At 45.3% G+C, this 14,224-nt stretch overlaps 1 protein-coding gene across 1 annotated transcript in view; it reads right to left on the bottom strand.

Annotated features, from left to right (window-relative positions):
• LOC8041800 (FERM, ARHGEF and pleckstrin domain-containing protein 2) overlaps positions 1–14,224 on the bottom strand; it is a 185,712-nt gene that overhangs the window by 96,939 nt on the left and 74,549 nt on the right. Inside the window, exons 5-8 of the mRNA XM_029986602.3 lie at positions 13,543–13,640; positions 10,896–11,019; positions 4,413–4,500; positions 4,196–4,351 (exon numbers count right to left, since the gene is read on the bottom strand). Of these exons, the coding sequence (XP_029842462.2) occupies positions 4,196–4,351; positions 4,413–4,500; positions 10,896–11,019; positions 13,543–13,640 (466 nt within the window). The remainder of the gene's footprint in view (positions 1–4,195; positions 4,352–4,412; positions 4,501–10,895; positions 11,020–13,542; positions 13,641–14,224) is intronic.

Below are 14,224 nucleotides of genomic sequence, written 5' to 3'. Positions count from 1 at the left end.
TCATACTTAATCGTACGCAATTATAACTAGGAATAAATAATCGTAACCAGAAAGATTTGCCCGCGGCTCACGGGAATCGAACCCCCGACTGTGCAATCTGCAGCCCTTTCCTCGGTGCTGCCTGGAGAAGGTGAAGGCGAGGACAAGCAGTTGGACTAAGTAGAGTTGAATCTCGTCAATTCAAAGTCTCTTAATTCAAACTAACATGCAGGTCCCAACCTATGTGTTTCCCCCCCCCCCCCGTTCCCTCCCTCCCTCCCTCCCTCCCCCTCCCTTCCTTCCTTCCTCCCCCCCCCCCCCCCCCCTACGGGAGTAAACTCTCGGTATTTCTTGCTTTATTCAAACAAATTTTCGGTCACCTCAAGTATGAATTAAAGAGATTCGACTGTATGTCTCAGGGGAGCCTGCAGTACCCTCGACGACCTTCGAAGCACGCAGCCGACTACCCAACAATGAAGTGTAACTCCCCACGTGATCTTATCGCGTCACAGAGCGGATTGTAACGCGCCCACGGAGTGGGCGGCGGACGTATGAGGTGTCAACTTCACAAAGCAGCCAATACTACACTGCGTAGAGTGCACCACAAACCTTTATCCCTCGTTATTATTTCGGTTACCGCAAGAAGCTCTTCTCAATTCGAGAGCACTAAGGTCTCGAGGTGCTGCACATATCCTCGAAAGAAGCGGAACCCGGGGGAACTTGCAAATAAAGCGTGCTCCTCGCGGAATAAATTAAAATCTGCCTCAGTAATTCTGATATATGTGGGGAGTAGATAAAAGTGTCGCGTGTGCAATGCATCCAGAACCACCCAAAGCTCCCCGCAACAACAAATCATAATGCACGCATAATGTATGCAGGCAGCGGCGTAGACTTTCCATTTTCCCGGTGGAGGCAGGCTGAGAAGTTCTCCAAGGGGGGGGGCGCTTTTTTGCGCAATTTTCTTTACACCGGCATTTGTCAGTACAGTGAAACCCGTTTAGAACGAACCCACATACAGCGAAATATTGTCCATATCGAACTCACAAAAAATTCAAATAAAAATGCATGTAAAAAGTACTTTTTATAACGAACAACAAATTGGCTATATTGAACTTTTCCCCCCAGGAAGGCTTCCAAAAACGCGCAAACAATCCTCTTCTAGCCTGTCTCTTCCCCCAAGAAAGAAGTAGGAAACAAAGTTCCAAAAGCTCAAGTTGCTAACAAAATTGAGCAAAGAGAAGCGGTTCAGAAGGGGAGAAAGCTAAACAAATGACCGCATCTCCACGTGGTGAATGATGTTGATTGAGGCAAAGCTCTGGTGGTGCTCATGATACTGATTTTATTGTTCATAGATAGTGCTGATGGAGCTGATTTTTCTATTGCTCATAGGTAGTGCTGGGTTGCGTTTCGACTTCATTATTACTGCTTTATGGTCGGTGAAATGCAGAGCCAGTGGTTCTTCTAGCGGATCAGCTTGGATCCGCTAGAAGCCGTGGGAATGCACCTCCACCGCTTAAGCCAATGGTCCATGTTAGAAAAAGAATGTGTGGTATGGAACGTGGTTAAATACGCATTCGAGCGTTTGACCGCAGTGCCCTCTCGTCTATAAACGTTGAGCCAATGCATGCAAAGTTTAACGCGATTATATACGCATTTGACCGCAGCGCCCTCTCCTGTATAGACGTTGAGCGGCTACATGCAACGTTTCATCTATGACAGAAACCCCAGCTCTTGAGTTACTACCACATCTCAAAGCCCCCTACTCGTCCCGCAGTCGTGGCTGAGTGGTTAAGGCGATGGACTAGAAAGCCATTGGGGTCTCCCCGCACAAGTTCGAATCCTGTCGACTGCGCAAACGTTTTTTTTTTTTTTCTTTTTATGTGAGCACGCGCGCCGGCCGGACAGACGGACGGCCAGACCGACGGACAAGGCTAGACCCTAAGAAGCTTTGCCCCTAAAAATACACTCTGCACGCACGCACAGAAAAAAAACACTTTTAATGCCAAAGCGTCTGCTCACGAAGAGAAGCGATTTAAATGGGGAGATAAGCTAAACAAAAAAACTCTGCACGCATGCAGAAAAAAAACAAAAAAACTTTACAGCGCGGTGTTACAAGGCGGAGGTGAAGAGAGGAAAAAGAGAAGCTCTTGCCTTAAAGCGAACGGATTGTGGAAGTTCGTTGTAGATGGTTTTTGCTATATCGAACTACTTGCTATATCGAACTGATTGTAGCGTTTCCTGCTGTTCGTTATAAACGGGTTTGACTGTAGTTTATTTTAGGGGGTACATTTTCCAGCGTTTGTATATCGCCATGTGCCCGTCGCTGTGTGCGTTATTTTGTTTACATGCCACTACTAGAAGCTTGTTACATGCCATGTAAACAGCGTCTCGGTAACGATCATAGCCCGGGGGCGGGCTCTGCCCCCCCCGCATCTCACCAGAGGGGGCACGAGCCCCGATGCCCCCCCCCCCCCGTAGTCTACGCCTATGTACGCAAGACGCATTCCGTGCTTCCCGAGCGAATGACCGAGATAAGTTTTTTTAAATACGGTAGGTAAAGAGGAAAATGATGTATTGCAGGCTTTGGTGAGTGACGTCGGGGTCAACCCAAGCTGTTTGACCGCATGACAATTGCTGTCTACAAATCTAAAAAAATTATGCGGCACCGAAAAAAAAAAAAAAAAAATGAAAAAGCTTGTTTGAGCCTGAAATGAGTGATAAGGTGCAGGCGAGCTGGTTTACATTCATGATTTACGACTTCGTCGTGTATGTCCTTCTTGTTTTTCCTGTCTCAGGGCTGTCTTAAATCTTGTTTGAGCAGTCACCCAAATCCCAATTCTCCCCATCACTCTCAATGTGCTCAGCACACGTGCACGGTGCCACCATATTGAGAGAAAGGAAAAGAGCCAGAAGACGGCCGATTCATCTTACTAACACTTCTGGGCTCCAAGATTTTATATCTTGACGTCAGTGGTGTAGTATGTTTGCATTGGTTGTAAAAAATATATTTGATGAATGCTATTATGAACTGTTTTGCACACGTGGCTCGCAATATGTCTGAATTTTTGTCAAATGCATTCACCTACTACATCATAAAACAAAAGCGAGAAGGAACCCGGATTAAGTGAGCAAAACACAAATATTAGACAGGCTAGAATTTTTTTTGTGCAGAGTTTGGTTAGTTGGTAACACTTTCAAAAGCCCCTCCCGCCGCTTCTGCAGGGACTATAGATATTTACCGGCATTCCCAAAATCGCACCACCAGATTTGGCTAGATTGAACCTGACCCGACCCGAGAACGAAGCAGTTTGTGTAGATCAGCCCAAGCCCGACCAAGTCTGAGCAAGGCCTTCCTAGTGTTACAATGGCTTTGCCTTTATGGCACGGAAAAAATAGAAGTCCGCAATGCACGGGCGTTTGGCGTGTGGGGCAGTCTCGCATGCGCCACGAAGAAAATCGGACAAACTAGACTCTAATAAGAAATGGTGGCAAGGACGGGATACAAACCCGCGTGATCAAACTGGCTGAAGTCGGTGTAGAGCTCTAGGCTGGCGAGAACAAAACCAATCTCAGAGACATTCAGAACTGGGTTGATGAATGTTGGTGGAACGTTGGTAAAAGCATCTCGCAGAAGAAAAACACAAAGCCTACCAGAGTGGGAGGGCGTGCCTTTTAAACGCCCGGCTTCCGGTAGGCATGCCTTCTGCCGCGATTTGGCAGTGCACGCGACTTGCACAAGGCACCCAAGCGTCGTTGAAGGCAGAACGCTCGAGCTGGAGGAGGGATAACTCGAGCTTCTCTCTCACACCTTGACCATCAGAAGCGTTCGACCAGACAGTGGTACCACGGTGCAACCCCTAGCAGAAGCATTTCACATTGAACACGGCCGGACTGGCCAGACAACCTGTGGGTAGGTTTTTGACTTCCAAGGAGTCAAACCTTTACTGTGCAGCGAGATCAAGAAACGTGGCCGCGGAAAGGCACAGACGCAACCGAGACGCCGCGGGCGCATTAGAATAGGTCCGAACAGGTAACGCTTTGCTACACGATGCAACACCGACGTTGCTGCCAACCACCTTTCAAGGCAGAACAAAGCGGCCCTTATCGGTGCCACATGCTCCCAATAGCATTCCCCTTCAAAGTGCATTCCCTCGATCCGTGATGAGCAACTACACCTTGAGCTTCCATATCGCCATCCAATGGACTTGGCACTTACGTAACCCTCGGGGTGGAGCTTGATGAGGAACTTGCGCCTCTTGAAACTGAGCTTGCGGATCTTTGCCCACGAGAAGGTGTTGATCTTGGTGGTGTTTTGGAACACTATGATGCCCATGTGTGCCACCGAGAGGTTCAAAGGAAGGCCGTCGTTGTCCTGAAACAATGGGCACGATCAACGTTGTTGCAACGAGCCGAGCGGCGCAGTCGGTCCGCACCTTTGCGGCAGTCATCCGGATGCCGTAGAGCTCGCATCTTCGTGCTGTTTCGAGCAGGTTGAGATCCGACTCTGCTGGAGACTGTCCCCTGTAAAACCAAAAATTTGAGGTGGAAAAGGCGCGTAAGGTTGCGCGAGTTCTTAATAACACTCGAATGTAAGCACCACATTTTTTGGTCCTAAGTCACACATACAATAATCCCTGATTATGACAAAATAGCTTTATTAATGCAAAAGTCTTTTATGTCTCATCGTTCAGGCGATTTTCAAATTCCTTAAGTGAAAGCGTATCGACGACACGAAAAGTATGAAAACATGTCGGCGACACGAAAGGTACCAAAACCCACGGTTCGCCACCAGACCACGAGACGGCGATACTTGTGTCAGAATCGGCGGAGGCACGCGCGCGGCGCAAACCCAGCGGGAGAGGAGGACACCCACGCTTGGGCAGTGGTGAAGAGCAAGCGTGCGAGACGACGTGAGATTGACGGCGCCAAAACTGCGTAATCAGAGAGCACGCTGTCTTCGGAGGTTCGCCATCACCGGGATCGGTACTTGGGCATTCGCCTTCAAGTCGTCTTAGGGATAAAGTAAGAGACCCTGTGAATTTTTCTAACTTGAACGCGGTTCCTACCAAAATGCGTGCATTTAGAACTGGATTATGATAAGTGTATACGAAGTGTATTGCGAAGGTTGAGGTACGGAAACCGCGCGAGCCCACACGGAAGCACGCAAGAGATCTTTGCGTTCCCTCCGATTCCTTCACTGAGGCAAACGGTAGACTGTGCCAGACGCAAACAGAAAACGGCCAAAGGATGATGGAAAGCGGAGAGCCGATTCGAATGCCGATGCACCGACGAGACCACGTTTCTACGCTGTGCACAAAGCCCGCGGCCCAATTTCAGTTGAAACCGGGTCGAGGAAGCGAAGGAGTTCTGAGGAGATCGTCCCTTTGGGAGTACCCAATGCACGTGTGAAATACACGTGCCACGTGCGTCGCGTGGGAGTGTTTACCAAAAGTCGACTCGATCTGCGAGGTTCAAAAAATGTGGTCGGCCCATGTCTGAAGTTGCCGAGAAATTTGACATTCAGGCATTGACTGTTCGATCCTATCAACCATCTAACGGAACGAGCAAGATGCAACGGTAGGGTTACAGAAGAGTTTCTCGTGCAAGAAAAGCGCACCCGTGATTTAAATATCAAAGAGTGCCAACAGCTTTGCAAACGTCAGATTTTATCTCACGCGCGTGCTTGTTGGGTCGGTGCACAATTCCCAGAGCTGCAACGATCTCTACGGGAGTGTGTGCGAACCCAGTCATGGTATAAACACATTGGCGATGCCGCCGAGGATAACTTGGATTAGTTTGCATTTGTCGAAGGGGACATTGTCGTCGTTGCTCCTGCCATGAATGCTGCGGTTGTAGACCTTTTGTGCGGCCAAGGTAAATACGAAGAGACGTTGGAGTGGCACCTCGAGAAATACCGACGACTCAGGGACACAAAACATCCTACGGCTGCTTCCGAACAAAGTGGAATGCAGTGGCGGTGACAGTGCTCTTGCAATGTTCCAAGCAACTAAAAAAAAAACCGACGCCCTGAAAAAACTTTTTAGAAAAAGGGGCGCACGACACAACTATGTGGATGCTAACCCGTTTCATAACGCAGGTGTTGCTGCTCTTCACGGTTTAATCGACTGCCTCGCGCGAGAGTGTGGCCTGTCCCTCATCATGACTACCGAAGCACACACTCAACCTGGATTCGTCCATGCAAAGGAAGCCTCCTGTTGACTCATCGACGATGTGGTTCTACATCGTAAACAACCGTGGCTGGGTGGTGCTGTGGGGAATGCTTCCGTTTCCGCCGACAAACTGCCTACAAAAGGACCATCTTCCATTCAAGCTTCGATTTGTTGTCACGAAGGGATCTAACCCACTTTAGATTAATCCTAAAAATGAGTTTTGCATGCGCCAACATTCACATTCAGCATCAAGGTGTGGCTGGGTGGCGCTTTTGTTTTTGGAATTGTCAGAGCATGCTTGCATCAATTACAAATAGCATTTCAAAATCATAATTTTCCTACAAATCAATGTAGAGCTAAGCGTTTTTAGTGCCAGTGTGACAAAACATGGTTATGAGCGTTTGAACTAACAAGAACAAAAAAAAATGCAAAAATAATTCTGACTTTTCTGCTGTGCCACGCTTTACCTAATAAAATGACTAAACTACCTACGAGAATGCTTTTTCACGCGTAATTTAAAAAGGCTCAACTACAAATTGAGCCACAAGAAAATTTGTTTTTACTTATAACCTTCTATTGATGGAAGTTTTCACCAACATTTTCAGAAATGCACCAACTAGCCATACCTTTGTGGTAAGTTACGGTGTCGGACCTTTCAAAACTGATTTTTGAGATCTATTCTAAATTGGTTAGATCTATTTGACCATCGCTTTAAGCCTAGTTAACTTTGTAGCTTTCCTACAATTTTCATCATTGGTCTACCATAACCACATGTGCAATCAAATACAAGACAAGAATTGCAATGAACAGCAAGGAGGACTGCAACCGCATGTCCATAAGGACACCAAAAGAAGAATGTGGTCAGTACTTTCAGCACACCAGTTAAATACGAGGACCGTGTTCATAACCTGCTGTATGATGATCAGATGATGGCCATGCATGCACACTTCCTCGATTCTCCTTCAAAACAGGCAACTTAGAGGCCTGAAACTTTTAAATCTCGCCAGCACTGCCGGAATTGCCTACTGGGGGAGTTTCGGTGTTCTGCAAAGTGTCTACGTGTTTCGATGAATCACTTGACGCTCTTTGGAACCAAGCAGTAGAACAGTTTGTTTAAAAAAGTGAGCAACCATCCGCATAGGTGGCAAACCGGTAGCACCACGAGCACCCCAGCAGGGGTGTCAACTTCATTTCGTACACTAGACTATCTATAGAAAAAACTAAAGGACAACACGGCTACCCTGTTTCCTCAAAACATTGACCAATTAAATGCAGTAAGCTCAGAATAATTGAAACTCAGATATTTCATACTTCTGGTTAATTCAAACAAATTGCAAAATCTTGGTTGTCCCGCTATGTATTTATAAGCCACTTAATTCGGACGGAGTTTATGTGTAAGTCACACTTTTTTTACCTCACGGCCCCATTCTCACCGAGCACCTGTAAGAGTCTGCAGAAGTGCTTCTCACCAGTGCAGCTGCGCTCTGTAAGAAGCATGTTCAACGGGGCTAATAGTCCACAATAGATAACTTTTTTCCTCAAAGAACAAACTTAATTTTGTGTTGACGTGTAATGTACTGTCTAGGAGCTCCACAATATAAAACAATTTGGAGGGATGAATAAAGTCAAACTCATGATGAGTTTGACAAGCGTGTTAGGTTAATACTCGTAGGATATGCCAGCTGAAGGAATGAAGAAATAAGAAAGACAGAGAGAGTCGCAAGGAACAAGCACACGCACTCCGCTGGTATGTTTTTTACCAGCGGAGTGCGTGCGCTTGTTCCTTGCGACTCTCTTTGTCTTGCTTATTTCTTCGTTCGTTCAGCTGGCATATCCTACAAGTATGAATAACCAACCTGCTCAGCTTCAGGCAATCGCAAGGTTAATACTCAATATGAAGAAAGCAAAACACAAACAGGGGACAGAAACAGATATGCACATGTCTGTCTCTGTCTCCAGTTTGTGTTTTGCTTTCTTTGTATTGCTTATCTCATACATTTCACTAATGTTCCATGCATTGTATAGCTGCTTACGATTAGTAGGCCTGTATAGACGATATCATCAAATATCTACTCTGTATGCGTAGCCATCCATATAACAAATCATAATTTTATCTTGCATCATATTTAGATGAATTTCAGAAAATTCAAACTTCTAGTAATTCAAGCAAAATTATTGACTCCCTGAAGTTTGAACTAAGGGGGCACGAGGATCTTTAACTCCTTTTTTTTTTTTTTTTTTTTTGTGTATCGTGTTGACATATAGTATACTGATGTATTTCTCAGTGGCGATTTCAAATATGCAATTAGTTTTCAGATAGTAGTTGACTAGATCCTGCGCTATAAATAAATTTGTAATTTTGATTAGGTCCTCCTTATCGTAACTGTAAAATTCTTCAGAATATGTCAGAAATTTTTATAGAACTGCATTCACCAAGACATGCTTTGTACAGTGATACTATTTTTGTTGCATTATATGTCACACAATAATTGTAATTAATTAGTCTCAAAGAAATATAGCCTCTCGTTTTGTACAACTTGGTTGCAAATGTTTTTTTACCAATGTAATATCATTAAATTAGGCTTAAATTAGCATCGCTGCACAAAACATGTCTTGATGAATGCAATTCAATAAATATTTCTGATATATTCTGAAGAATTTCATGCTAATGATTTGTAAGAAGAACGTAATTAAAATTACAAATTCATTGATAACTCAGGATCTAGTAAAGCTATCTGAAAACTAATTGCATATTTGAAATCACCACTGAGAAATGCATCAGTATACTAAATTTCAACACAATAAATGAAAATTAAGAAAAAAGGTTAAAGACTTTTGTTCCCCTTAATGAGGGTAATGTTAAGATTGGACCATCCAATCATGTTAGAAGTACACACTAGGTAATATATCCTTCAGAACCCAATAGCCAGTCGTATGATAATGAGAATTGTTGCCCCTCCTGCTATTCTTCTTTATCCCTAGTACAGTGTAATCCCATTAATTCAAACCTCTTAATTCGAACTGGTGGATAATTCAAAGTAACATGCAGGTCCCATCCTATGCGTCTCTATGGGAGAAAACTCCAGGTAATTCAAACTTGCTTTAGTTAAACAAATTTTCGGTCCCCCTAGAGTTCGAATTAACGAGATTCGACTGTAATAGAGTCATGAGAAAAGAAATGTGTACTAGCTATTTTCAGGGTTGCACTTGGAAGCAGCTTGACAGCCTTTCGACGACAAATGCTGAGCAAGTTATAAAGTTGAAGTGCTCCAGATTTTTAAAGGGACACTTACACACCCTAAAATATTTAATTTTTTAACTAGGCAATTTAATATGGAGTCAAGAGACTACCCAATAAATATTTTGGTGCAGTCACATAGATTTTTAATAAAGCCAAAAAAATCAACTGCTTGAAACCGAAACATGAAAATGCAAGCTCATGGCCGAAAGTCACGTGGCTACACCAGACTGCGTTTTTTTTTTATCTCTGCTTCTCCAGCGTATAAAGCAGACAATGACGACGACGAATTTGTCTGCACCGTTCGTCGTGCGATCCTTTCGCACTTATATCCATTCTGCTCGATGCTCTGTGCTTGAAGATCTAGTGGCCGGAACCACGAATGACAGTTCCGAAGTAGCGGCCACACGTCCGCCGCAACGCTGGTTCGTCGTGCACTGCTATTGCATCGTCTAGCCCATGCTACATCGCCATAATGAGAATGAGGAGTACAGATACTTCCTGTAATCTGTGCAACATTTTTTTTTTTTTTTTTTTCAATCAACGTATTTGCAGTTTTTTGGGGGCCACAAAAATGGGGTTCATATTCTTTTTATTGCGAAAGCATTAACTATCCCATGGAGTGGAGCCGATGGCGTCTGTAACCGCAAAAGAACGCGAAAGAAATGCCCATTCACCCATTGGCTGAGTGAAACGGCTCCTAGATAGCCATCGGCGGCCGCTTCACGAGAGCGCGCGTTCGGCAACCTCGACAGTAGCGAAACGTGGCCGTCCAGGGGCCCTATGTTCCACGTTTTGGACTCCCACGGCGACTATGAAGAAGGAAGTGACAACAACAACGCAGCAAATACAGATTGGATGTTGACTGATCTCTCATCAATCAACATCCAATCTGCATTTGCTGGGTTGTTGACATCCCTTTTTTCTCCATAGTCACCGTGGGAGTCCAAAACGTGCAACATAGGGCCCCTGGCCAGTACACCACAGACTAACTAAGGGAGCGGAAGAACGGCATTCATGCTTTCGCATTCACAACTCATAAGAAGTGCTTAGACGTCCTCGTAATTTTTTTAAATTTTAATACTGAAGGTGTGCTTTAAGGCCCAAGACTTGGAATATATTTGATTCGCATAGTTTGAACGCCCCATGACCATAAAAAAAAAAGTGAGCGCGAATGAAACCGGCAAATTTTCGACCGGATGTTTTCGGGTGGAAAGAAAAGGAATTTTGAGCCACTAATTGCATTTTGGGTAGGTGGGCTCCTATAGGTCATGTTCAAATAAAAACCTCCGAAAGCATAATACCCCGTCAGTGTCCCTTTAACCTTTCTACGAAGTAATATTAACAGAAACAATCATTTTGAAAGGCCCTGCACGAGCCAGAATAAACGGTGCAGCAGGCTAACACTTTGACACATCTGGCCTCTAAGGTGCGCCATCCCTCGATGTACAGCAGAGCGCTTCAAACCCCAGAAATAAGGGCAAAAAACTTTGCACACTGATGCTTACACATGCTTTTTATGGTTATCCATGATCTTGATCTCAAGTTCTTTGTTCTGGTGGGGCACAAACTTGTACGTCGACAGGTAGCTGTGGTCCGGGTAGTCCTCCGGTACGTAGTCCCCGCAGGACGCTACACACAGGACCAAAGATGTTGCGGATTAGAAACCACAATGAAATGTCCCCAGCACTTCAACTGTGTCCACTTGAAGTGAAAACATTGCATGATATTGAAAGAAAAGCTAGTAAAGAAAAACTTTGAGTGCATTTACGCTACCGCGCAACATGCATCGCAGCGACAGCAGCTTGGCGCTTGCGTGATTCGCTATCATTGTGGCGTCCACATCGTTCTCCGAATTTTTACGCCATTTTTCCTCCTTCTCTTGACTCTGCTCCCTTGTTCGATCGATCTAAGACGAGCCTCCTCGGCGCTTGCCGGCCTGCCAGATGACTGGTGATGTCGGAATATCCTGTGCACTGACAAGAAGCCTGCCTCGGACGAAGACCACCCGTCACGTTTTGCCACGTTGTCACACCGTGGGACGCCCAGTTAGCTGATTTCGCTACGACCCCCCTTGACAAAGCACATACGGTGGAGGAAGCTCAGAAAGCTGGTCATTGTTGCGCAAATTTCATCTTAAAAGCAGGCGGCCATAGCACAGTTCAATACAGAATAAAGATGGGTCACGGAGGGAACGTTTTCCATTGTTTCTTTTGTCCATTCAACATTTAGACTTTTGGACAATTCTGACATTTTTACCCGTCCCGCCAAATCGGAATGAATGAGGTTTTACTGTAGGACTCAAAATAGCAGTACGCTCCTCGCTCAATGTGGAGATGGCTCTTGTGGTCAAAATTTTCCCCTTTTCATCTAGAAACCCGGAGACGTTAATATATGACACAAACTTCCAAGCTGGCAAAAGAGTTTAAGAAATTTTGTTTTGTAGCAGTGGAAACTTAATGCATAGTATTCACATCTGTAAATTGCTAGATTACCACGCTTTTCAAATTCCCAAAGAGCAAGGGGCTGTCTCAAAGGCCACCTTCGATCTTGTTAAAATGAAGTCACAGACTACGAGGACTTCTCCTTGACCGTAATTTCAGGAACAACTTCGAAGTTTAACAATATGCACTACCCTGACAACAGATTGCCACATAATGACGACTTGCATTAAGCAATGGTTTCATAGTGATAAGAAGTTTTGTGCGTACTGAAGCACACTAAGACGCTATAACTATATGCTCAAAGCTTAGAAGGCTTTTCAGAGACTTAAGGTCTCTCGCAGCACTAGGAGATACGAGTCTCCAAATAGAGACATGCTTGCAAAGCAGTAATTGCACTCAACTTAAAATTATATGCTTTTTCTCCAATCACCGACATGATTTCTCACAAATAAACTTGCACAACAAAAAGAATACACACCTTTGGAAACAAGCAAAAAAAAACAACCGCATCTCCACGTGGTGAATGATGTTGATTGGGGCGAAGCTCTGGTGGTGCTTGTCTGCGTAGACGCTGAGCCGCAGCATGCCGAGCCTTTTGTTCGTTTTCATCCATGTCACGCTGCGGTCAAATGCTCAAATGCGTATATAACCATGTTCCATACCACACATTCTCTTTCTGACATGGATGAAAATGAACGAAAGGCTCGGCATGCTGCGGCTCACCGTCTACGCAGACAAGCACCACCAGAGCTTTGCCCCAATCAACATCATTCACCACGTGGAGATGCGTTTTTTTTTTTTTTTTTTTGCCCAACATGAGCATGGGAGCACGTGCTCACATGCTTGTGAGCACGTGAACGCGTGAGCTCATGAGCAGGAGCACGTGCACCCGAAGGCGGACAGACATACGGACATGGCTAGCCCCAAAGGAGCTTCGCCCCTAAAAAAACTGGGTGCATGCGAGTGAGAAGTTTCTGGTGTTTTAAGTAGGTAACAAAAATGGGAGAAACATGGGAAGATGAACTGTTCGGTACCAGTTCCCGTCCAAAGCAGAAGACACGAGAAGAATTCAGCGTCGTGTGCACCGAAGACAACCCGATTCATTCACCTCCACATTAATGTAAAAGCTCTCAATATGCTCTGACCAACCACAATTCGGACAGGCATTGCGCCAGCAGGCCTCCATATATCCTGCGACAGTACATGGCAAGGGCCCTAGTTCGGTGGCAACACACAGCTTCTCATAGTGTCTAGTGGCAAAAAAGAGGCATCTCGTTGCGGGGCAGACCACCTTTGGGCACTAGAGCTACCCCTACAACCAACGTCTCTCCCCTTAAACCAATTGCAAGATGCCTCGCGAACACATTCGACCGGCTACTCGTCATTTGGGCTAACCCAATTGTGTTTGCCTTGCAGCAATTTGCAAAAAGGACTAAACACTGCCTTTTTTGCATAGAAACACAACCTCGCTGGAACTCAGAGTTATGTACAAATGTGCTACATGCACAAATCGAAGGACTTTGCCAGCCCCTCAACTGGTATTGCAACTGGGATGCCAAAAATTGTGCGAACGATACCCTACATGTTGGGTGAGCAAGACGTGCATGTATCTCAAGGTAAGCCTAATTCCGGTTCCAAACGACTGTGCCGACAGAGGGTGGCTGCCCAGATCGTGCTTAGCCAGAGTGACTTCTCCAGAAGAGTGGGCTACCCTGCACGATGTAGGAGGCCAGGAGAGCTGCCGTCGGGTCGCTGCACTGCAGGATTCCCAAGGAAAGGTCTCGCTTGATCTGCAGGCTGAACAGGTACCTGGGGGGAAGGGCACACCACCAAATAAGCTCCTCTCATCGCACTTAACTAGAGCCTCACAATGTTTTTGTTTCTGCAACTGCTCACCATTTCGTCTCCCATTAAGTAAAACGAGCACTTTACGAGTCAGCCAGAGAACCTTGTACTTACTAAATTATTAAAAAGAAACTCGTTCAATTTTTACTGCATTCAATTATTCCAAAACTTACTTACCGTTAAATACCGAACATTCACCCTTTACACAATAAGTGTGCCTGTATCTCAATTTTGTAACATTTGGAAAATACGTAGAAAACATATACCGTATTTACTCGCATAATGAATGCACTCGCATAATGATTGCACCCTCCACAACGTGTACCAATATGTGGACATTTGTTTTCTCCCTCGCGTAACGAACGCACCTCGAACTTTCGGCTCTGTGAGTCTCGAATCGCGCCCAATTTAGCTAGCCACAAAGCCAATTTTCTTTTGCCACCAAGCAGTCAAGCCAAGCCAAGCCAAGCCGCTCTCGTAAGGGCTGCAAGTAAGTAGTTGCGGAAGTGATCAACCGTGAAACCGAGCGGCGCGCACACTTGACGAAG

This window comes from Ixodes scapularis, unplaced genomic scaffold (genome assembly GCF_016920785.2).
Source record: "Ixodes scapularis isolate PalLabHiFi unplaced genomic scaffold, ASM1692078v2 PGA_scaffold5__190_contigs__length_132052651, whole genome shotgun sequence".
Taxonomy (NCBI): domain Eukaryota; kingdom Metazoa; phylum Arthropoda; class Arachnida; order Ixodida; family Ixodidae; genus Ixodes; species Ixodes scapularis.
This window is presented reverse-complemented; position numbering and strand designations above follow the sequence as displayed.